General features: G+C 41.8%; 1 protein-coding gene across 1 annotated transcript in view; it reads right to left on the reverse strand.

Moving 5' to 3' along the window:
• LOC122896487 (transmembrane 9 superfamily member 2-like) overlaps window positions 1-25656 on the reverse strand; it is an 82396-nt gene that overhangs the window by 17568 nt on the left and 39172 nt on the right. The window contains exons 9-14 of the mRNA XM_044234681.1: window positions 16848-16927; window positions 13341-13446; window positions 12299-12431; window positions 9589-9708; window positions 9331-9388; window positions 1706-1865 (exon numbers count right to left, since the gene is read on the reverse strand). Of these exons, the coding sequence (XP_044090616.1) occupies window positions 1706-1865; window positions 9331-9388; window positions 9589-9708; window positions 12299-12431; window positions 13341-13446; window positions 16848-16927 (657 nt within the window). The remainder of the gene's footprint in view (window positions 1-1705; window positions 1866-9330; window positions 9389-9588; window positions 9709-12298; window positions 12432-13340; window positions 13447-16847; window positions 16928-25656) is intronic.

Here is a 25656-nt window from a genome sequence, read left to right on the forward strand (position 1 = left end):
GTGCAGCAAAGGAAACAAAACGAAAAGGCAGCCTGAAGAATGGCAGAAGATATTTGCAAATGGCATAGCTAATAAAGGGCTGGTATCCAAAATCTAGAGAGTTCATCAAACTTAACATCCGAAAAACAAAAACCCAATTAAGAAATGGGCAGAAGACATGAACAGACATTTTTCCAAAGACATCCAGATGGCCAACAGACACATGAAAAAGTGCTCCACATCACTCATCTTCGGAGAAATACAGATCAAAACCATAGTGAGATACCACCTCACACCAGTCAGAACAACTAAAATGAACAAGACCCTGAGATCATGACCTGAGCCAAAGGCAAATGCTGGCGAGGATGCGGAGAAAGGGGAACCCTCTTGCACTGTTGGTGGGTATGCAAGCTGATGCAGCTACTCTGGAAAACTGTACAGAGGTTTCCCAAAAAAGTTAAAAATGGAACTACCCTACAACCCAGCAATTGTACTATTAGGTATTTACCCAAAGGATACAAAAATACCGATTCAAAGGGGCACATGCACCCTGATGTTTACAGCAGCAAAGTCCACAATAGCCAAACTATGGAAAGAGCCCAGATGTCCATTGACAGATGAATGGATAAAGAAGATGTCATAGGTATATATACATATACATATATATAACTATAGTAGATAGATAGATGTGGTATGTATATATACACACATATAGAGAGATGTAGTATACACACACACACACAAGTACACACACACACACACACACACACACACAAAGCATGGACTATTGCACAGCCATCAAAAAGAAAGAAATCTTGCCACATGCAACCATGTGGTTAGAGCTAAAGGGTATTACACTAAGCAAAATAAGTCACTCAGAGAAAGACAAATACCATATGATCCCACTCATATGTGGAATTTAAGAAACAAAAGAGATGAGCATAGGTGAAGGGAAGAAAAAGAGAGAGGGAAGTGGACGGTCAGGCTCTTAATCGAGAGCAAAGTGAGGGTTGTTGGAAGGAGGTGGGTGACGCATGGACCAGATGGGGATCAAGGAGGGCACTTGCTGTGGTGAGCACTGGGTGTTCTTCGTAAGGGATGAATCGATAAATCCTACTTCTGAAACCAATATTAAACTATATGGTAACTAACCAGAATTTAAATAAAATTTTGGACAAAAAAAAGAGAGAGAGAATTTCTCTTAAAATGTGTCAGTGCTTTTCAGGCGTTTTGTTTTGTCTTATCTGATTTCTCTCCTGCAAATGCACACCATATCTTTGTACAATCCTTTTGCAGGCTGGCCTCATTTCGTTTTTTTGATATCCTGCTCCTTTACCCTATGCATGGAATAGGCTAACTTCAGATCTATAAACTGAATAGCTCCATTTTTCAGACTGTATCTTTGCTTTCTTCCCCCACTCCATAATCTTATTACTTTTCTGACTTTGTTAAAGTCAGCCTTCTAACAATATGTCCTTTTAATTTCATCTAACAGAGATAGACAGAAATATAAACAACCTATAAAATGGGAAGTACATTAAATAGTGTCTTTTGAAGCGTTACTGTGTTTCATTTTTTAATTCTTTTAAATTTTTTTATTCTAAAATGATTATTCTTTGTAGTTTTTGCCAACGGTACATTTCACTTTCCATGTATAGTAACATACACTTTGAGGTATTGTTGCAGACATTAGTCAATGGCCAAAAGCAGGATTTTACAAATTTACCTTTATCTTGCTTCCGAAGTATGCACCCAAAAATGTTAATGGTACAGAAATTCCAAACCACAGCGCAAGGATACCTATCAGGGTACCAAAGGAGATGGCAGCTGATGACCTTTCCACCCAAAGAATCAGGTTCATAAAGAACAGGTCGATGAAGACGACACTAGGGAGAAAAAAAAAAATCAGGAAAAAATATGCTTTCAGGAAAAGGTTATAATTACACTTGATGTGAATGTCGGGAAATTCTTTTGGTGGGAAGGATAGAATAAATGACAAGGCAAAACCCTAGAAGAATATTATGCCTCACTGTGGAAACCCAGCCACTGAGCTGGGGCTTAACCCTAACACCATGTAACGAGCCAGCAGTTTAGTATAAGACATCATCTTCACATCCTACTCATCTTTGCACCTGCAGAGTCAAGCAGAAATAATAATATACCATGGAAAAACTCGATGTGTGGTATAGTGAACACAATTAAGAACATGGACATACTAAAAACAAATTTTAGAATCCCAAAGGAAATGGGCTGTGAGCCTCAAGTCCAACAAGCGTTGACTTAACACAAAAGCTTTCAATCAGTCACTCAAAATCAAGGGGTCAGCTGTGAATCTACTGGGTAAATCACCAGGCGAGCTATTGTCCCCCTATGGGTTCCAGCCAAGCTTGGCCAAAGCTACAGGTGAATCTGGGTATGGATGTGGGTGTTTCTGACACCCACATTTTAAGTTTTCTTAAAAGTGCTACTGTGCTTTTGAAAGGCTCATGTGTGCTCCTGCCAGAGATGCATGTGATTTGAAGCCCTTTCAAATGACAACAAACCTTAGGTCTCATCACTTTCTGGCATCTTAATAAGGGATTCTGGTTTCCTACAATTTAACCATACTCCTTCAAATGTTTCTTAATACCTTTCTGCTCTAATGAATTTGTTCAGCCACAATACTCCTCTGCCAAATTTCCCAGCCTTTGAGAGATTCATTTCAGCTGTTATCATTCCACGGCCAGAAAAATTACTTCTCACTTGACAAATCATAACCTCCCTTCTTATACATAAACTCAATTAACCCATCTCAACAATTTCCCTTTTGAAAGTACACTCTAGAATGTTAATATGTGTTTAACAATTCTGTAACTGCCCTTCAGTTTCAAGTTTTTATATTCTAAATAGCTCTTCCTTTGTTGATCTCTAATTATTTCTAGATCTTTTCATGGAATCTTAAACAGCAAAACTAAAAGGAAACTAAAGATGTCATCTGGGGTCATCTCCTACCTGAAATATTTATTCACATGTTCATCAAACATTTATTGAGTACCTGTGTGTTAGCCCCTGGAGTTCAGAGGCAAATAAAAACCCTTGCTCTGAAAAGCTTAGTCTGGTGGGAGAGAGAGATAAATAAATTACAGTACAACATGGGATATACTATAGCAGATGACAAAAGACAGAGCAGTAGGAACACAGAAGAAAAGAGTGACCAAAAATACTTTATAGCTCACAAAACAATTTCACAATCCATTAGTTCATTTACTTCTCTAAACGACTGTGACACAGGCATTACCAGGCAAGGAAACGGACAATCAGGAAGGTTGTAGGACTTCTCCCAAAGTCACTTACCTAATACCGAGGGCCTGATCGTAAGTGCTAGAATTCAGGCTTGCTTCTTTCTAATTGTAAAGTTTGAGTACATGCCCATCGAAGTAGGCTACCTTTTCCTTTTCCTACCTGCCACTTTTGGGGTTACATGAAATAAAAGTATATGGTTGGGGCGCCTGGGTGGCTCAATGGGTTAAGCCTCTGCCTTCAGCTCAGGTCATGATCTCAGGGTTCTGGGATCGAGTGCCGCATCAGGCTCTCTGCTCAGCAGGGAGTCTGCTTCCTCCTCTCTCTCTACCTGCCTCTCTGCCTACTTATGATCTCTATCTGTCAAATAAATAAATAATCTTTAAAAAAAAGTATATGGTTGAAGAATCTTACTTTCTTCAATTTCTTTTTTTAAGATTTTATTTATTTATTTGACAGAGATCACAAGTAGGCAGAAAGGCAGGCAGAGAGAGATGGGGAAGCAGGCTCCCCGCTGAGCAGAGAGCCCGATGCGGGGCTTGATCCCAGAACCTGAGATCATGATCTGAGCTGAAGGCAGAGGCTTTAACCCACTGAGCCACCCAGGCACCCCATTTCTTCAATTTCTTTTAGGGAATGTCTATGTTCATTAGCCTGAATGCTTCTCCTTTTAAGTTAAAGCCGTTTTTATGGTACCCATTTAAGGTGCCATATGAGCTATTCGCACACTGATCCATTACGAGGCACTGAACTTCTCTCTCAACCTACTACAGTCTAAGAAATGAGAACACCAGTACCTTACGATTCTCTCTCATATACCTAAGAGAGCCCTCGAACCTTGAGGGAAATATGTCCTTTGTATCACACCTGGTTTATTACTTTAAAATTGCATTCAGTTCTACCAACAGAACAAGGAAACCAAATCTGTTTTGCATTTTTAAATTATTCATTTGATTCGATCATACAGTAGATATTTACTGAACACTTACTCCATATAAGGCACTTGGTTACATGCTGTGAAAGATACAGAAATGATTAAGACATAGTAATCACCCTGGTGAGTTTTAGAATGCACAATGAGATAAGGCATATCACAAATAAGTCCAATCTAAGGAACACTGTGACAAGTGTTATAATAATGATAGTAGACGCGATATAATTCCAGAACATGGAAGTGGTAGCATTTCAGCGGGGACATAAAAAAAGAACAGGAGGGGCACCTGGGTGGCTCAGTGGGTTAAGCCTCTGCCTTTGGCTCGGATCATGATCCCAGAGTCCTGGGATCGAGCCCCGCATGGGGCTCTCTGCTTGGGGGGGAACCTGCTTCCTCCTCTCTCTCTCTCTGCCTGCCTCTCTGCCTACTTGTGATCTCTCTCTGTCAAATAAATAAATAAAAATCTTAAAAAAAAAAAAGAGGGGCACCTGGGTGGCTCAGTGGGTTGAAGCCTCTGCCTTTGGCTCAGGTCTTGGTCCCAGGGTCCTGGGATCGAGCCCCGCATGGGGCTCTCTGCTCTGTGAGGAGCCTGCTTCCTCCCTTCTTTCTCTGCCTACCTCTCTGCCTACTTGTGATCTCCCTCTCTCTGTTAAATAAATAAGTAAAATCTTAAAAAAAAAAAAAAGAACAGGAATCTGGCATTGGAGGATTGGAAAGAAGTGATTACAAAAAGAGGGAACAGCATGAGCAAAGGCATAATGGCAAAAGTCAAGAGTAGCTAACAACCACAACTATCATTTGTTGAGCACTCAGTATCTGCTAGGCACTCTTTCAAATCTGTCACACATCATCCCATTTAATCCTCACAGCAGCCCTGAAGTAGATAACACCACGATCTGCATACTCCAGATGAGGAAAGCCAGGATTAGAGAGGTAAAACCACTTGCCCAACAGCCCATGATTAGCAAATATTAGTTGAAACTCTTTTTCATCCAATTTAAAAGACTATAGCATAATGCGATCATTATAAATCCGTGTTGACGAGCATGCACAGTATTAGGATGTCATCTGTCTGGCAATAACAGCACAAGGAAGGAAGGAGGGAAAGGCGCTACATAGGAGCAAATTTTCTGTGTAATACTGAAATTAAATTAATCCAAACCAGACTGGTGTAAATTGAGGCATTAATTGTAATCTGTAAGGTAACCACTAAGAAAATCATTCAAAAAAATAGTAAGAAATGACAAGGGAATAAAAATAGTACAGTAGAAAAATTCTATTTAACGCAACAGAAGGCCAAGATCTCAAAGAGAGGCCCAAACCCCTATGTTCATTCAGCAATATTCATAACGTGCGCAGGGCCTGGTAACTTGAAGGAGGCAGAACTGGGAAATGAACTGCTGTGTGTGTGTTGAGTGTAGGGTTGGTGTACAAGGGAGAGTGCCGGCGGGTGTGCGTGCACGTGCTCGGGTATGTGCGTGTATGTGCGTCTGTGTCTGTGTGTCTGACTCTAAAGCCTGTGCTTGTAGCTTCTATCAGTACCTCTCCCCTTTAACATACAGTTATGAGTTGTTATTGTTGTTTATAATGAAATTATTTAAAAATTATCTAAAAATTAAAATAAAAAATTACTTTAAAATAATGAAATGATTTTTTTAATTATAATGAAATTATTTTAAAATTTTTCTAAAAGGTGGGGCACCTGGGTGTGTCAGTCAGTTAAGCATCTCTCTTTTTTTTATTTTAAGATTTTATTTATTTGACAGAGAGAGACAGCGAGAGAGGGAACACAAGCAGGGGGAGCGGGAGAGGGAGAAGCAGGCTCCCCACTGAGCTGGGAGCCCGATGTGGGGCTCGATCCCAAGACTGGGATCATGACCTGAGCCAAAGGCAGACACTTAACAACTGAGCCACCCAGATGCCCCAAACATCTGAGTCTTGATATCAACTCAGGTCTTGATCTTAGGGCATGGAGCCTACTCAAAATAATAATAATAATAAAAGTAACAAAATAAAAATAGAAATAGGTAACAAATGCATACGGTATACAATGCAAAACTTTTTTTAAAAAGAGTGAAAAGTAAATCTGATATAAATAGTCTCCTTTACACTCCTGTCCCCCAGCCATCCAAAAACCCACCCAGGACACAACCACCATTATTTAAATTTATTTTTCAATTTTCAATTTTTTTTTAATTTTTACAAAACTATGGCTTCACACTGCATCGTGTCATAATCCACGTAAACCTGAGCCCCATGATTATGGATTTCTGCTCAAATTTTTGAATTTTTCTGTGTAAGAAATCCATCTCTTCAAAATGTTTTGAATCCCAATTTGCTCCCATAGAAAACATGATGAAAACAGCTCATAGTGCGTTGCAAATGCTAATGCCTTTCAGACATTAATTGTTTAATTTGGCTAATCAAGCTTAGTGATACAGTATATTCTAATTCTTTTACATCTATTTCAATGATGTAACTTCTTTTTGCAGTAAGATGGGACATCTGTGTGATGAAAAATGGGCCATTATTATTCATCATGAGCCACGAAGCCAGAGATTTAGGGGCAATTTGTATTTATTTCCTCTATAGTGCCTAGCATAATGCCTTAAATATAATAAAAACAAAAACAAAACAAAACCAAAAAGACCACAGTAAGTATGTTGAATGAGTAACTAAATAATGCAGAGAACAGTGAATGGCTTATTGACTGGCTCTCGCGTGTAATATCCCTTGTATTACAATCCAGTATAATGACTTCTGCACAATGGCACTTCGTCGCCAAATTTATTCAGTTTCGGATTCATTTGAGCCTCAAACTGGAAGCAACAGATATCTGAAGTATTGTCAAGGACATCGCTTTCTTACAGAAATGTAATAAAGCATTCACCTCAGAAAAGACCACCCATTCTTGTTCCCTTGAAAAGAGTTATAGGAAAAGCAGATGGCTCTATTCAAGGTGGGGGAGGGGAGGGGAGGGCATTGTCTGTATTTTAAATCAGTTAAAAATTCTGAGGTTCCCGTATTTGATGTGCAAACTTGTAACATTCAAGCCTTTCAATGATCTAATCTTTTTCCCTGGAGTTTGAGAGAAACGGGCCACATGGAGAAGAATGATTATGGGGCTACAGAACCCATCACTGTATTGCATGACTTATTGTGTGACACGCAGTCACAGACCATTATCGAAGCATTTGCTCTCACTTTGTCACTATTCAGAATATAACGTAACTGAATTCACTATGGGTAACTTTCACTATTGGACCTCTTCTGCTATTGCGACATCCTCTTAGCATCACGGATGTGGAAACTTCGTAACAAGTAGAAATTAATGTACCACGTGACAATTAAGATATAATCCACTACTTTCTCCTAAAAAAAAAAAAGCTATCCTTCCTAACAGATCAAGGAAAGAATATTAGAAATGAAACGTGCTGTGGACTGCATTGTGTTCCCCCCCATTCATTTGTTGAAACCCTAATCCATAATGTAATGGTATTTGGAGGTGAGGCCTTTGGGAGGTGATGAAGCTTAGATGAGGTCACGACAGGAGGGCCCTCAGGATGAGGTAGGTGCCTTTATGAGAAGAGACACCAGAGTTCACCGCCTCTGCCTGCCATGTGAGGAAACACTGAGAAGGCGGTCGTCTACAAGCCAGAAAGCCCTCACCAGGACCCGACCCTGTTGGTGCCCTGATCTCTGACATCCCTGCCTCCAGAACTGTGAGAAATCAAATTTCTATTGTCTAAACACCCCCCCAACCCCCGTCTATGGTATTTTGTTATGGTAGCCCAGACTAAGTAAGGAAATGAAATGCAGGAAATAAAAGGAAAGGAATGAAAGGAAATGAAAGTGCCGGCCACCCGGGGGGTCTGGTTTAGTCGGGGAAGTGTCTGCCTTCAGCTCAGGCCATAATCCCAGGGTCCTGAGATTGAGTCCCAGGTGGGGTTCTCTGCTCAGCAGGGAGTCTGCTTCTCCCCCCTCCTCCCACTCATTCTCTCTCTCTCTCAAATAAATAAATAAAATATTTTTTTTAATTTTTTTTAAAGATTTTATTTATTTATTTGACAGAGAGATCACAAGTAGGCAGAGAGGCAGGCCGAGAGAGAGGTAGAGGGAAGCAGGCTCCCTGCTGAGCAAAGAGCCCAATGCGGGACTCGATCCCAGGACCCTGAGATCCTGACCTGAGCTGAAGGCAGCGGCTTAACCCACTGAGCCACAAGAATTCAACAGGGTGCCTGGGTGGCTCAGTGGGTTAAGCCACTGCCTTCAGCTCAGGTCATGGTCTCAGGGTTCTGGGATTGAGCCCCGCATCGGGCTCTCTGCTCGGCGGGGAGCCTGCTTCCTCCTTCTCTCTCTCTGCCTGCCTCTCTGTCTACTTGTGATCTGTCTGTCAAATAAATAAATAAAATCTTTTTTAAAAAAAGAATTCAACAAAATGTGAAAGAAAGAAAGAGAGGGAGGGAGGGAGGAAGGAAGGAAGAGAGAAAGAAAGAAAGAGAAAGAAAGAAAGAAAGAAAGAAAGAAAGAAAGAAAGAAAAGGGAAGGAAGGAAGAAACCCAAAGTGGGTCAGCACTTCATCAGCGAGGTTCTGTGGGACGAGCCCTGGACAGGATGCCGGGAGGACTTTCAGTTATGCACAGCCTGGGCTCTGTCACTAACTTCGCATGTGACCTCGAACACCTGCTCCCCGGCTTGGCCGCCAGTCTCCCGTCTTTATAATCAGGGGGCGGGGGGGAGCCAGTAGCACCCACCCCGAGCAGCTCCGCCTACTCCCCCTGGGACAAGGACCCTGGCTGGGAGCGGCAGTCACTACTGATACCGCAAGAACCAGGTGAGACAGGAGAAAGGATCAGGGAAGCCAGTGACAAGGAGAGCAGCAACAGGCGGCATGGCCCGCGACCTATGTAACGAGATGCGCAGTTAGCAACTCCGCTTCCAGACCAAATCTCAAACTCGAACGCAGCGGCGCCAAAGCCGTCCCTCTGTCCTAGAGGGTACGATGTACAAACGTACGATGAAAGCACAGGGGTCTCTCAGCTCCTGTCTCCTCATTACCGCGAACAGTGATTTTTTTCCAAGATGGAATCCAAGAAAGAGTATAATTGTGTAGAGAGAAGAGAACAAGCAATACTAACCCAGGACATAAGAGTGCTGTCAGCAGAAAATTTGTCTTCCAGTTAACACCTTTAAGCGCTGAGGAAGGAAAAGACAGAAATTGTTACTGTAGCAACTTACTTAGCCCAATTACAGCTACTTTATACCCAGGGCCCAATTACATTTTGGTAGGCCGGTTAAAATGCCCCATGCAACGTTTAAATGTTTTCTTTTACGGCCTTTTAATTTCTACATTTAACACACCAACTAACCGGAATGACAACAGTCGCGATGCTTACTTTTATACATTCTGGCGGACACGTATCCGGCAGGGGTTCCCAGAAGGACCCATAACACGACGGCACAGGTCATTAAGGCCCCTCGATTGGCGGGGGACAGAAAACCAAAGCAGGCTAGAACTAAAGGTACAAAAAAGAAATATCAAAGCAGTGACGGTAACAGACTCAGAGCCGCACAAGATTTTGTAATAAATTTAAGATCTGCTCATTAAGACCCATTACGTGTAACAGCACACAAGGAAATTCTGTGGTGTGAGTACTTAAATGACAGTGGGAACGACTGTTATTTACTTTGCTGATGACAATTTTTGTCTGAACGAAAAGGTGTGGTTTTTCAATACCGGGCAAATGAAGTCCGTTTCCAAGTGGGGTCTAGTCTTTAATCTCACTGTTGAAATCAAAATTAAACAAACTAACCCCCCGTTCCCTACTCCGAGATCACAACCTAAACGACAAATCATTTTTCCACACAGAAATTTCCTTCTACTTCCTTTTATTCAAGGTGAGGGATAAAAAAAAATCAAAGTGAGATTTAGTCTCAAGAAAATATAACCTTAGGAGCTGAATTTTGAAATTATCACTGACATGTGAAACACCTAATAAGCATTTTTTTCTTTTTAACAGCAGCTTTGTTTACAAAAATCACCACTCTGGCTATCAAAAACTGACAAGCTCCATATTCACTTTATAAATGAAGGCGGCCAGGGTTTGTCGGCTGTTGTAAGACTACTCAAGAAGCTGTTGCATTTATACATTTAAAGACCAGTGCCTAGGCTTCCTGTAGCATTTCAAAATGCTAGTCGTGGGCGCCTGGGTAGCTCAGTGGGTTAAGCTGCTGCCTTTGGCTCAGGTCATGATCTCGGGGTCCTGGGATCGAGTCCCGCATCGGGCTCTCTGCTCAGCGAGGAGCCTGCTTCCCCCTCTCTCTGCCTGCCTCTCTGCCTACTTGTGGTCTCTGTCAAATAAACAAATAAAATCTTTTAAAAAAATGCTAGTCATTAATTGTGAATTCCCTTAGTCCATGTTAAATATGCTTCTGCCCACATGCTGATTTTCTTTCTTTCTTTCTTTTTAATTTGAGAGAGAGAATGAAGGGGAAAGAGAGCATAAGAAGGGGGAAGGGTCAGAGGGAGAAGCAGACTCTCCTCTGAGCAGAGAGCCTGACGCAGGACTCAACGCCAGGATTCCAGGATCATGACCTGAGCCAAAGGCAGTCGCCCAACCAAGTGAGTCACCGAGGACTCCAATACATGCTGATTTTCAAGAAAGCATTTATTTCTCAAAGCAAGGAATAGGGGTATTAGATAGTACAATAAATTATTCAGAACTGAAGAAAGCCACGAAAGGTCCTTGACATAGGAACGTATTCAGAGCCCTATCCTTAATTTGCAAAGATGGAAATGTAAGTACTATAAAACACACATTTTCTTAAAACTTCAAGGTATCTTGGGGCACCTGGGTGGCTCAGTGGGTTAAAGCCTCTGCAAATGACAGTACAGACAAAAGGTTGATATCCAGGATCTATAATGAACTCCTCAAACTCAACACACATGAAACAGGCAAACACATCAAAAAATGGGCAGAAGATATGAACAGACACTTCTCCAAGACATACAAATGGCTATCAGACACATGAAAAAATGTTCATCATCATTAGCCCTCAGGGAGATTCAAATTAAAACCACATTGAGATATCACCTTACACCAGTTAGAATGGCCAAAATTAACAGAACAGGAAACAACATGTGTTGGAGAGGATGTGGAGAAAGGGGAACCCTCTTACACTGTTGGTGGGAATGCAAGTTGGTGCAGCCTCTTTGGAGAACAGTGTGGAGATTCCTCAAGAAATTAAAAGTAGAGCTTCCCTATGACCCTGCAATTGCACTCCTGGGTATTTACCCCAAAGACACAGATGTCGTGAAAAGAAGGGCCATCTGTACTCCAATGTTTATAACAGCAATGGCCACAGTCGCCAAACTATGGAAAGAACCAAGATGCCCTTCAACGGATGAATGGATAAGGAAGATGTGGTCCATATACACTATGGAGTATTATGCCTCCATCAGAAAGGATGAATATCCAACTTTTGTAGCAACATGGACGGGACTGGAAGAGATTATGCTGAGTGAAATAAGTCAAGCAGAGAGAGTCAATTATCATATGGTTTCACTTATTTGTGGAGCATGACAAATAGCATGGAGGACAAGGGGCGTTAGAGAGGAGAAGGAAATTTGGGTAAATTGGAAGGGGAGGTGAACCATGAGAGACTATGGACTATGAAAAACAATCTGAGGGGTTTGAAGTGGCGGGGGGGGTGGGAGGTTGGGGTACCAGGTGGTGGGTATTATAGAGGGCACGGCTTGCATGGAGCACTGGGTATGGTGAAAAAATAATGAATACTGTTTTTCTGAAAATAAATAAATTGGAAAAAAAAAAAAAAGCCTCTGCCTTCGGCTCAGGTCATGATCCCAGGGTCCTGGGATTGAGCTCCATCCACATCGGGCTCTCTGCTTAGCAGGGAGCCTGCTTCCTCCTCTCTCTCTCCCTCTCTGCCTGCTCCTAATCTTTGTCAAATAAATAAATAAAATCTTTTAAAAAAAACTTCAGGGTATCTTCAAAATCCTTTTGTGCACGTGGATCAAAATTTAACATACGTCAGCAGTTGACTAAGAATGTTTAAGGTGACCCCAACTGATCTGAGTCTACTCACATAAGGTAATAAACGTCATAATCAAAACTTGTGTTCCTTGCCCCAGGAAAGCTGACAGCAGCATTCTGTTCCTTGGAGGTCTAAATACATCCCCATGAACCAGCTTCCAACCGAAGTCCTCCTGGATGCCTTCCTGCATTTAAGAAAGTCTTTGGTAAATGCACACTATGACCGAAAGTTACCAAAAATCTGAAAGTTACAGGAAAATGAATTTTCCTCTAAAGACAGATTAATGGAGGGGCGCCTGGGTGGCTCAGTGGGTTCAAGCCTCTGCCTTTGGCTCAGGTCATGATCCCGAGGTCCTGGGATCAAGCCCCACATCAGGCTCTCTGCTCAGCAGGGAGCCTGCTACCCTTCCTCTCGCTCTGTCTGCCTCTCTGCCTACTTGTGATCTGTCAAATAAATAAATAAAATCTTTTTTAAAAAGACAGATTAATGGAAACCAGTAGCTCATTTTGGATACAGTGAGGTCTCTGGAAGGTTAGTGATCCTGCCATACAAGTAAATTTCTCCCTTACTTTAAGGTTTACACTGGGGGGGGGCGGGGTTTACCATATAAGGGCACACACCTGGCTTCATTTCATGAAGAAAGCAAAATCATTTAACACACAAAAGGAATTGAACCAATTTTATAGACATTGAAAATTCACCATATGCAAATGATGATAAGAGTCAAAACAGCATAAATGAGATGAAAACTAAATTTAACCTAAATGATAGCATTTTGCAATGTTTGGTACGTTTATTTCTTGCTCCAAATTTATGAAAACCTTAAATAATAATATTCTGCAAGTTCAGAAACATACCAAAAGGAATGGAGCCAGAGTCGATAACAAATATTTCTCTAATTAGCTTACTTGTGCTTTTTAAAAATCTACACAACTCCATAATTTCCGATTTGGTCTAATAGGCAAAATAACTAGACATCGAAAATGTGCTGCATTCAAGGTATTATATACTCTAAGTACAAATATAACATTGACTACTGGGCAACGTAGGCATTTAGATATGTGCTGAATCAAATATGTGCATTTTTACTTACAGAATTTGTCTGATTATATCTGATAATATCTCTATGGAGGGTTCTTAATAGAATCATAGCCACCATCCCAGACAAGAAGAGAGCAATAACGAAGGAATTCATAATACTAGAAAATTTAAGGAAGAAAAAGAGAGAAGTTAGATCTCAAGGTCCTCAAACAGTGAAGAGAAAATATGTGTACGTATAAAAGAAAGACACGCAAATTATCATTACAGTGATCAGCTTTCCAAGGTTAAACTTATATCAAATGCTGAATGCATCAATATATAAATGAACTTAACACTCTACCATAAAAAGGCATTACAAATAAAGCAATAGAAGCAACACTATTCTTCAGGTGATTGTAGAATTTTTTTAAGAGTACATTCCCAGGGGCGCCTGGGTGGCTCAGTGGGTTAAGCCTCTGCCTTCAGCTCAGGTCATGATCTCAGGGTCCTGGGATCGAGCCCCACATCGGCCTCTCTGCTCAGCGGGGAGCCTGCTTCCCCCTCTCTCTCTGCCTGCCTCTCTGCCTCCTTGTGATCTCTCTGTCAAATAAATAAATAAAATCTTTAAAAATAATAGTAATAATAATTTTAAAAAATAATAAATAAATTTTAAAAATTTTTTAAAAATTTAAAAAAGAGTACATTCCCAAAAAGAAGCAAGGAGAAGTAAATAAGATCAATAACAGAAACTCAGTTCCAGAGCATGGAACTGAGAACGAAAGTTCAGGAATCAAGGTTGAACTAATGGCGGACCGACTTCTTCGCTGATAAACCAAGGTTGTAGTCTTTTTGTCATTCTGTGAGCTTCAGGGTAATGACCCCACGGACGACTGACCTGCCAGCTCTTACTGTTACTAAAACTACAACTTGAAAATTATCCCCAAATCACAACCAGTACATCTGCCATCCTACCACCCAGCCAAACCAGACACATCAACAGATTCCACCAGAATCTATGAAAAGACCAGCACTGTTTTAGAAAGATGCCAATAAGATGATGGATGTCTACGACTGCCTGAGAGGGGGTGGTGGAGGGATGGGCAACACAGGTGAAGGAGGGCGGGAGGGGCAGGCTTCCAGTTCATGGAATGAGTAAGTCACAGGGATGGAAGGCGCAGCCTAGGGAATGTCTCGAATGGTATCGAAACGGCACTGTATGAGGACAGATTGTATAGGGAGCATGGCAGAATGTGTAGACTTGTCCAATCACGATGTCGCACACCTGAAACTCACATAACATTGTGTGTCAACTAGACTTTTGGATATATATAAATAAATAAATAAGCCAGCCAGCCAGCCCTGGGGATGAAAGGTACATCACAGGGAATATAGTCAATAATATTGTAATAACTGTATGTGGTGACAGATGTTAAGGACACCTATCACGGTAAGCATTTCGCAATGTACACGATCGTCAAATCGCCATGTTGTACACCTGAAACTAATAATATCGTCCGGCAGCTATACTTCAATTAAAAAGTTTTAAAAAGATGACTGACTTCTAAAATGTCTGTTAAATGTTGTAAGTAAATTAGCTCATGACAGAAACTGAAGTACATTCCCTCATTACGCTTATTAGAGATTAGCTCCCACAGGGTATCCGGAGGCCCTTTGCTTTTACAATCCCTTTGGAGAAACCATTCACCTAAATTTTATCTGAAGTGACTTCTGGGGGTGTAAGAAAATGGGACCTGGACATTTGCCCAAAGAAAAGACTCAGTGGAAAAGCTACGATATGATCATAATAATGAAGAAGAAAAGGAGGAGGGAGAGTGGGAAGAGAAGGAGGAACAAATCTAGAAAAATAGGAGTGGGGGATGCTGTTCTCACTTTTTTTAAGATTTATTTATTTAGAGAGAGAGAGAATGCATGCAGGGTGTAGGAGCAGAGGGAGAAGGAGAGAGAGAATCTCCAGCAGACTCCCACTGAGTATGGAGCCCAATGTGGGGCTCGATCTCACCACCCTGAGATCATGACCTGAGCTGAAACCAAGAGTCACTTACCAACCGCACCACCCAGGTGCCCCGCTATTGTCACTTCAAAGGCAATGTCAATGTTAGGAAAATCATCACCTCAAAAGACCATACTCAGAATCACACCTTTCCTCACTTTCATTTTTACTTTGATAGTCTTCTTCCTCCCCAACTTGAGCTAACACCCTAGCCCTCCCTCAGGACTTTGCCACAGTCATGCACGATCATCGCATTCTCAGCTGGTGTATCCCTCTGTCTCAGGTTGAAATTCTAACTCTGTGGCTTGGCCCTGTTGAAGATTCCTAAGGAATCAAGCCCTTTCCCCGGAATCCCCTAGAACGTGGTAAGCTTCGTGGGAGCGGAGGTCTGCGTGCCTCACTCACACTGTCTCCGAGCCCTGCAGAGTGCCCAGCCGCCTGAGAGAGACGAGGAAGAACTCCAGTGGAATGAGTGGCCCTTCGCTCACTTTTCCTCACACAGTCCTCTCCACTATCTGCCCTGCCGACAATAAAATAATAAATAATAAATAATAAAGCTGCTCTTTCCCTTCGGCAGAAACATTCATGAGGGGCGCCCGGGTGGCTCAGTGGGTTAAAGCCTCTGCCTTCGGCTCAGGTCATGATCTCAGGGTCCTGGGATCGAGCCCCACATCGGGCTCTCTGCTCAGCGGGGAACCTGCTTCCTCCTCTCTCTCTGCCTGCCTCTCTGCCTACTTGTGATCTCTGTCTGTCAAATAAATAAATAAAATCTTTAAAAAAAAAAAAGAAACATTCATGAAATTAAGACACATCTTCCTTTCTTACTTTTTCTCTGTGTATGCGTGTATGTATATGTGGGAGATAGGAAGGAGTGGAGAAACTAGCCACAGAGAAGAAAAAAAATCACTCAAGATCATCTCTGGTAACAAAATAATTTTAAAAACTAGGGCTGCCTGAGTGGCACGGTTGCTTAAGCAACTGACTCTTATTTCAACTCAGGTCATGATCTCAGGGTTGTGGGATCAAGCCCAGCATCGGGCTCTGCGCTGGGCATGGAGCTTCTTTGAGACTCTCTTTCCCTCTGCTCCCTCACCCTTAAAAAAAATAACGTATCAAAAAAATATATATATATATATGTATGTATGTATAGGGGCGCTGGGTGGCTCAGTCAGTTAAGCCTCTGACTCTTGATCTGGCCTCAGGCCATGATCTTGAGGTCCTGGGACTGAGCCCTGCATCAGGCCCCATGCTCAGTGGGGAGTCTGCCTGACATTCTCTCTCTCCCTCTCCCTTTGCCCCTCCCCTTGCTCATGCTCTCTAAAATAAAATCTTTTATATATATATATATATATATATATATATATATATATGATACAAATAAATACTTACAGCTCCCTCCCTTAAACTAGGTACTCTTCGTGTCGTAAACTACTTACATAGGGGCACCTGGCTGGCTCAGTTGGACCAGCGTGAGATTTGATCTCAGGGTCATGAGTTCAAGCCCCACATTGGGGGTAGAGATTACCAAAAATAAATTAATTAATTAAAAAATAAAAAGAAAGTACTTACCTAAACCACTGAATGTTGGTATGAGGCATGGACTCCAAAATATAATCCCATCTAGATGCCCACCTGATACTTCTGTTTTCCTAAAAAACAAAAATATATAATTACATGACCGAACTGTCACTGACCTTTTTCCTGGTTATAATCCTAAAACAGGCAGAAAGTTATTCCGCATGTACTTTCTCTATTTCTTTATTACTAAATTCATGGAATAATGAGACGTAACCTGGCATTTTTATCTGACTTTTATTAACTGATATTCCTCTTCATTTCGGGAAGAGACTAGGAAGAAAGTAATCTTAGCTCGCCTCTATTCCCCAGAAGTCGCAACCTTTTTTAAAAAAAACAGACAATCTAAGGGCTCCTGGATGGCTTAGTCGATTATGAGTCTGCCTTCACCTCAGGTCATGATCTCAGGGTTCTGGGATCGAGCCCTGAGTTGTGCTTCCCACTCAGCAGGGAGTCGGCTTGTCCCTCTGCCCCTCCCCCTACTTGAGCACGTTCTCTCTCTTTCAAATAAATAAAAATTAAACAAAAATAAAACAGGCTATTCATTAACTTAAAGTTATCTGTACATTCAATGTGGGGCTCGAACTCACAACCCCGAGATCAAGAATCCCACGCTCTTCCGACTGAGTCAGCCAGGCATCCCTACATTTTTTTTTCATCCCTACATTTTTATACCTTGAGTATTTTGAGATGTAATGGCAACAAGTTTATAAAAAGATGTTTTGTTTTCAAATACTGTAATTTTCAACACTGAATAAACCACAAGAAAATACAATTACCAATCAAGCTGTTTCTGCTGATGTGTGATCAAACTCAAACTGTCAGTAGCTTTCTTACAAAATATCCCCAGTAGATGAAGATCTTAACTAGTAACCCCAATAAACGCTTATACCATTAATACAGAGTAATCACCCCTCAAATCAATAACATGCTCTCAGCAAAAGGAAAATGCTGGTACAAATTGATCAAGTAATGTCTGAAATGACTTATTTAAAATTGGGTGTTTGTAAGACAAAATCAGAGAGGGACAGGAACCATAAAAGACTCAACTCTAGGAAACAAACTGAGGGTTCACGGAGGGGAGAGGGGTGCGGGAACGGGGTAACCAGGTGACGGGCATTAAGGAGGACACGCGATACAATGAGCACTGGGGGTTATAGAAGACTGATGAATCACTGACCTCTACCTCTGAAACTAGTAGTACATTATATGTTATTTACTTGAATTTAAGTTTAAAAAAATAAAATAAAATATGGGTGCCTGGGTGGCTCAGTTGTTAAGCAGCTGCCTTCAGCTCAGGTCATGATTCCAGGGTCCGGGGATCAAGCCCCACATCCGGCTCCTTGCTGGATGGGAAGCCTGCTTCTTCCTCTCCCATTCCCCCTGCTTGTGTTCCCATTCTCTATCTCTGTCAAATAAATAAATATGAATAAATAAATAAAATAAAACCTTTAAAATAAATAAAATAAAAGTGGGTTTTTGTTAGGTGTTTTTTTCTGAAGTTTAGAGTTGGGAGTATGGAGAAACTCAATGTGCATTGCTTTTTTTTTTTTTTTTTTTTTTTTTTCACAAGTAGGCTCCAAGCCCAACATGGGGCTTGAACTCAACCTTGAGATCAAGAACTGATACTCGGGGCACCTGAGTGGCTCAGTGGGTTAAAGCCTCTGCCTTCGGCTCGGGTCGTGATCCCAGGGTCCTGGGATCGAGCCCCACATCGGGCTCTCTGCTCAGCGGGGAGCCTGCTTCCCCCCCTCTCTCTCTCTGCCTGCCTTTCTGCCTCCTTGTGATCTCTCTCTCTCTCTCTCTCTCTGTCAAATAAATAAATAAATAAAAATATTTAAAAAAACAAAAACCAAGGGGCACCTAGCTTATTTAGTTGGTAGAGCATGCATGCGACTCCTGATCTCAGGGTTGTGAGTTCAAGCCCCAAACTGGGTGTGGAGCTTACTTTAAAAAATAAAAATTTTTAAAAATCCAAATGATAGATTTTAATTGGGGTTTGATTCAGCAGTGGATTTTATTTTTTTTTAAAGATTTTATTTATTTATTTGACAGAAATCACAAGTAGATGGAGAGGCAGGCAGAGAGAGAGAGAGAGGGAAGCAGGCTCCCTGCTGAGCAGAGAGCCCGATGCGGGCCTTGTTCCCAGGACCCTGAGATCATGACCTGAGCCAAAGGCAGCGGTTTAACCCACTGAGCCACCCAGGCGCCCTCAGCAGTGGATTTTAGTTAAAAGCTGATGACCAAACAGCTACTGACCCCCAAACTATGTCGACAAATGCTTCAAGTAGTCATCATACATACATCAAAAAGCCATTGTACATCTAAAAATGTTTTCCATCCAACATGGTTTAAATTGATTCCCATTGCTTACAGGGATAAGCCTTAGACATTTAAGTTTTGCATTCAGGGGTATGGAACTTTTTCCACACTGTCAATGACTAAAATAAATGTTACTGTATATTTAGGGTGCCTGGGTGGCTCAGTGGGTTGGGCCGCTGCCTTCGGCTCAAGTCATGATCTCAGGGTCCTGGGATCGAGTCCCGCATCGGGCTCTCTGCTCAGCAGGGGGCCTGCTTCCCTCTCTCTCTCTCTGCCTGCCTCTCTGCCTACTTGTGATCTCTCTCTCTTTAAAATAAATAAATAAAATCTTAAAAAAAATGTTACTGTATATTTACAAAAAGGGCAGCATCAGCTCAATTAGTTTAAAAAATAAAAACTTACTATGAGAACTGTTAAGAATCTTCCCTTTTGGGCGCCTGGATGGCTCAGTGGGTTAAGCCTCTCTGCCTTCGGCTCAGGTCATGATCCCAGGGTCCTGGGATCGAGTCCCGCATCGGGCTCTCTGCTCAGCAGGGAGCCTGCTTCCCTCCTCTCTCTCGGCCTGCCTCTCTCTCTACTTGTAATCTCTGTCTATCAAATAAACAAATAAAATCTTTTAAAAAAAAGAATCTTCCCTTTTAGGTCCATTTCCAAAGGACATTCAAATACTGCATTTCTGCAATGACTCTGCAGAAGCATTTATTGGAAAATTGCTTACAAAGGATATATTTTAGAAAAAACAAATGGCCATGAAAGTTTAAGCCTTATTCATAATGCATAACAGCTGTATTAAATTCTCTGAGTAAAGAAAGAAACATTCCAAAAAAAAAAAAAGCTGATGACCAGGAGATCGTGATTAACCAGTGACAAGGCAGGTTTACATCACATGCGACCTAATGTGCGACATCACTTCTGCCATGTAATCTCTGCCTAGAATGTGGCCTGAGCCTGTTCATAAAGAACCATCAGACATTAATGACAATCCTGCAGGTTGCCAAGTCCTGACTCTATAAAAATTTCAAGGATGTGGAAGACCGAGAAAGAACCAATCTGGATTGGAGATCACAAACTAAACAACGCACAATCCTGGATAGGATCTCAAACCACAAAGGGAAAAAGTGACATTTTTGGCCAACTGGTGACATTTGAATGGATGGATGTGGACCGGATGGGAATGAGAGACCAATGCAGATTCCTGATTTGGAATCACTATGCTAGTGGTATGCTATGCTAGTAGGAAAGTGATCTTGTTTGGGAGAAAGACTCTGTAGTGTTTGGGGGGGTTGGAACACCTAGCTCTCCAAAGATTCAGAGAAAGACTAAGGCTAATGGACACACGAGGGTGAAGAATGCAGCAAAATGAGTAAAATGGTAACGATTGGGACATCTGATTAAAGGGACTATGGGAGTTCTTTGCATTGTTCTGACAATCTTTCCGTAGTCTGAAACTGTTTCAAGATAAATCATTATTTAAAACCTATAAGGAGGGGTGCCTGGGTGGCTCAGTCAGTTAAACATCTACCTTTGGCTCAGGTCATGATCCTGGGGTCCTGGGATCAAGTTCCGAATCAGGCTCCCTGCTCAGCCTGATTCCCCTTCTCCCTCTGCCTGCTGCTTCCCCTGCTTGTGCGTGCTCTGTCAAATAAATAAATGAATAAAATATTTTTAATAAATAAATAAAACTTATAAGGAGGGGTGCCTGGGTGGCTCAGTCGGTTAAGCGTCCACCTTTGGCTTGGGTCATGATTTTAGGGTCCTAGTATCGACCCTGGCATCAGGCTCCCTGCTCTGCAGGGGGCCTACTTCTCCCTCTTCCTCTGCCTACTGCTCCTCTTGGGCTTTCTCTCTTTCAAATGAATAAATAAAATCTTTAAGAAAATAAAAATTAAAATTAAAAAACCTATAAGGAAATCAGAATTCATAGACAAATCAAGGGTTAAATATTCATTGCATGAAAGCATGTATCTTAGCCATTCTATTAAAATATTGTTTCTACAGTAAAATGTGACTTAATTTGTAAAAATTTGAATTACAGGCATCTTCTTCACCAGTCTATCCATTGCCTTAAGCATGTTAACTCATATCAAGTCTTTCAAAACGGACAAATATTTTTAAATATGCGCCAGGAAGTTTGGATTTTAAATACAAAGAGAGCTTGGAAAAATCTGCATTTGTTAAACCTAATAGTTTTGCACCCAACACTGCCATCTGCTGGAAATAACAGACCATAACACATATTACTCCTCCCTAAGAGAATAAGGAACTGTTTAAAAATCCTACAGCACTTTTGAGAACAAAATGACAAAAGCAGACAGATAACTAAGTGGTGAAACCTATTTCCTTAATCCACAGAAAACTAATGAATTATTCTGCTTCTTTCCATGCCAGAGTTTCAAAGAAAACATTCATGTTTTCTAAGACATAGCAAATTCCCCTAAAACAAGTCCTTAATGTTGTCTATACTGGAGACATAATAAGCCAAGTTGGAAACACACACACAGGACTTCTAGAGTCCTGACACAGTGTCCCATGGTGGATCTCACTCAATAAATAATCAGGCAGGGGCTCCAAGAATCAAATGGGCAGACAACTAGGGCTTCTTCCAGTCCAGATGTTTTTCAACATGGGGAGCAGTAACCCTAGGAAGTCAAATGAAAATGTGTATGGATATTTCCAGCGTTCTGCAGCAGAGAACGCCAGACTTCCTACAGGGCACTGGGAGACCAACACAGCAACAAATTGAGAAAAACTTCCAAAGCAACACGCAATATTGTTTGAGGGAAAGACCGCTTATGATTATGATCTGTGGAAAGCTGAGGTGGTCCAGTAGGTTAAGTGTCTGCCTTTGGGGGCGCCTGGGTGGCTCAGTGGGTTAAAGCCTCTGTCTTCGGCACAGGTCATGATCCCAGGGTCCTGGGATTGAGCCCTGCATCGGGCTCTATGCTCAGCAGGGAGCCTGCTTCCTCCTCTCTCTCTGCCTTCCTCTCTGCCTACTTGTGATCTCTCTCTCTGTCAAATAAATAAATAAAATCTTTTTTTAAAAAAAGTGTGTGCCTTCAGCTCAGGTCATGATCTCAGGGTCCTGGGGTCAAGTTCCCCATCAGCGTCTCTGCTCAGCGGGGAGCCTGCTTCTCCTTCTGCCTTCACCCCTCCTCCTGATCGCGCTCTATCTCAAATAAATAAAATCTTCAAAATTTTTTATTATTTTTTTAAAGGATTATGATCTGTGCCTAGAATCAAGTTCCATTTTACAGATAAAGTACCTTTATGCATTTTTAATATACACTGACTTTTGGGGGAAGTGCAACTACCATGTAGTTGAGGGAAAACAGTATTTGTTCGGTTTGAAACTTTTTTTTTTTAATCTTTTTTTTTAAGATTTTATTTATTTATCAGAGACAGAGGGCGAGAGAGCAAGCACAGGCAGACAGAATGACAGGCAGAGGCAGAGGGAGAAGCAGGCTCCCTGCCAAGCAAGGAGCCTGATGCGGGACTCGATCCCAGGACGCTGGGATCATGACCTGAGCGGAAGGCAGCTGCTTAACCAACTGAGCCACCCAGGCGTCCCCAGTTTGAAACTTTTTATTTGACAGAGAGAGAGCACAAGCAGGGGGAGCAGCAGGCAGAAGGAGAGGGATAAGCAGGCTCCCCGCTGAGCAGGGAGCAGGATGCGGGGCTTGATCCCAGGACCCCGGGATCATGACCTGAGCCAAAAGCAGCCGCGAAACCGACAAAGCCACCCAGATGTCCGTTAAAACTTTTTTTTTTTTAACAGTATTTTTTTTTCTAGGTAATCTCTCAGCCCAATGTGGGGCTCAAGCTCACAAGCCCAAGACTGAGAATAGCATGCGCTACCGACTGAGCTGGCCAGGCGTCACTGGTTTGCAACTTCACCGAAATTGATCAGCATTTCAGAGACCCGTGTCCTCATGTGGAAATATGAGCTACCAATGCACAGTATTCTCATCTTCATCTGCCTCCACGACAATCACATTTATAGTGATTATACTCATTGGCACATGCATCTGACAAGCTGATATATGTACTGAATTACATGTTATTTTATTAGAAGTTATTTTCTTTTTGTTTATTTGATATTATAGCTAGGCTGTTATACTGATGTTTATTGAAACTACGTGTATAGACAGGTTCCATCATTTAGTATCTATAAATATGAATCCACAGTAGTAAAGGGAGACCACAAAAACATTTGATATTAAAACAGGACATCAGGGGCACCTAAGTGGCTCAGTCGGTTGAGCATGTCCGACTCTTGGTGTCAGGTTGGGTCATGATCTCAGAGCTGGGGGACTGAGCCCCCACATGGATCTCCAAGCTCAGCACGGGGTCTGTTTGCCCCTCTCCCACCCCATCACTCACACCAGTGCTGTCTCTCTCAAATAAATAAAATCTTTTAAATAAATAAAAAAGGACATCAATGTGATAGGGTTGAGAACTACTGATCCGTTGTCAAGCCTCGCTTTTATTATGGGGAAACTAGAGTCCAGACAGGCAAATAAACTTGCTCAAAGTCCCAGGATGAGTTTGAGGCAAGAGAATGCCAAAATACCAAAATATTCCACTTCTCAATTCAGTTAGTGGCCCATGCTGCCTACAAATCAAGAATATATTTTGGAGGAGGTGCCTGGGTGGCAGTGTCGGTCAGGAATATATTTTGGAGGAAAAAAAGCAAAGCTACTAAGTAAATTAATGAATTAATTAAACCAAAAAAAAGGATGGGCGCCTGGGTGGCTCAGTGGGTTAAGCCACTGCCTTCGGCTCAGGTCATGATCTCAGAGTCCTGGGATCGAGTCCCGCATCGGGCTCTCTGCTCAGCAGGGAGCCTGCTTCCTCCTCTCTCTCTCTGCCTGCCTCTCTGCCTACTTGTGATCTCTCTCTGTCAAATAAATAAATAAAATCTTTAAAAAAAAAAAAAAACAAAAAAAAGGAAAGAAAAAGAAAAAAATGCTATAAATGTGGCCAGGGTCCCAGGTTAGCCCACAAATAAAGCTTATATAATTCACATAAATAGCTAAAAGTACTGGGATTAGAATGAAACAAAAAAAATTTGATTGGTGGTATAAAAACAGTAAGTTTCTGAAATAAAAGTATTGGGAATAAAAACACCTTAGCCTGGCACTCAAAGCCATTCAAAATCTGACCCATGTCTATCTTTCTGACCTTTCTACCAATACTATATAAACACTTAAAAGTCTAGAGTGTTAGACTGAATCATTTTGGCCATTACAAACCAGCACCTAAATGCACTTAATGTCCTTTGATGATCAGATAAGCAACACTTTGTTTCAATTGGATGTTTGTTTGCTGTTCTCCGCATACACCATGCACAATCTTATCCAAAAAGCCTTACCCCGCCTCCTCTCCAAATTCATAAAATCCGGGTCTCTTAACTCAGTCCATTGGCCTTCCCACAATGCCTTGCACACCTCTGTCCCTTTCATCCAAATCACATGCAGCCCAGCTTTGAAGCCCAGCTCAAGGCCCCTATCTTATAGTGTCCTCTTGGACAATTCACCCACAATAATTCTTTACCATTTTAAGGTCACCCGTGTAGTTGAGAGGCTATGTTAACAGCGTGGACTCTCTAGTCAAACTAATTTTGGTTTATTAGCCTTTACAGCCATGACCTTGGGCAAGTGACTTTCCCTCTATGAGTCTCAGTTTTATTTTCTATAAAATGGAGATTTAAAATAGTACCTGCTTTCAGAGGACTACTGTGAGAAATTAAGTTAGACTAAGTAGTTCAAAAAATCCCCATGCCAGGCATACAATAGGCACTTGATAAATACTTGTCATCTAAATGGATGAATGAAAGGTCTTCACTCTGATGTTAATCTTTATGACCCATCCTTCAATGACTTCTGAACAAATTTGTTATATAAACTCCCAACCTTATACCCCTCTGGGAACATGAATCATTTTCCGAAAACATGAAGTACACAAGATGTTTAATAACCAAAAACACAGAATTTTTTTAACTAAAAATTGTATTGTCGGGGCACCTGGGTGGCTCAGTGGGTTAAAGCCTCTGCCTTCAGCTCAGGTCATGATCCCAGGGTCCTGGGATCAAGCCCCGCATCTGGCTCTCTGCTTGGCAGGGAGCCTGCTTCCTCCTCTCTCTCTCTGCCTGCCTCTCTGTCTACTTGTGATCTCTGTCTGCCAAATAAATAAATAAAATCTTTTTTAAAAATAAATAAATAAAATAAAAATTGTATTGTCTCTGGACCTTTCTGTAGCCAGTAGCTGCCTAAGCAGGGGCTTAGGCCCACAGTCTCAGCTGATGACCATGGGCTCTGCTTCCAAACAACAGCTTGCAGGTGGCTGTACAGGAGGTACAAGGAGGTCTAAGGCGATAGAGGGAGGCCAGGAGGAGGGAGGCCACAAGCCAGGTGGCCAAGGAGCCCCAGCTGCTGCATGGCTTGACATATGCATGAAGTTTGGCTTCCTGTCCATGTCCCCC

The sequence above is a fragment of the Neovison vison genome, chromosome X (genome assembly GCF_020171115.1).
Source record: "Neovison vison isolate M4711 chromosome X, ASM_NN_V1, whole genome shotgun sequence".
Classification (NCBI taxonomy): Eukaryota; Metazoa; Chordata; class Mammalia; order Carnivora; family Mustelidae; genus Neogale; species Neogale vison.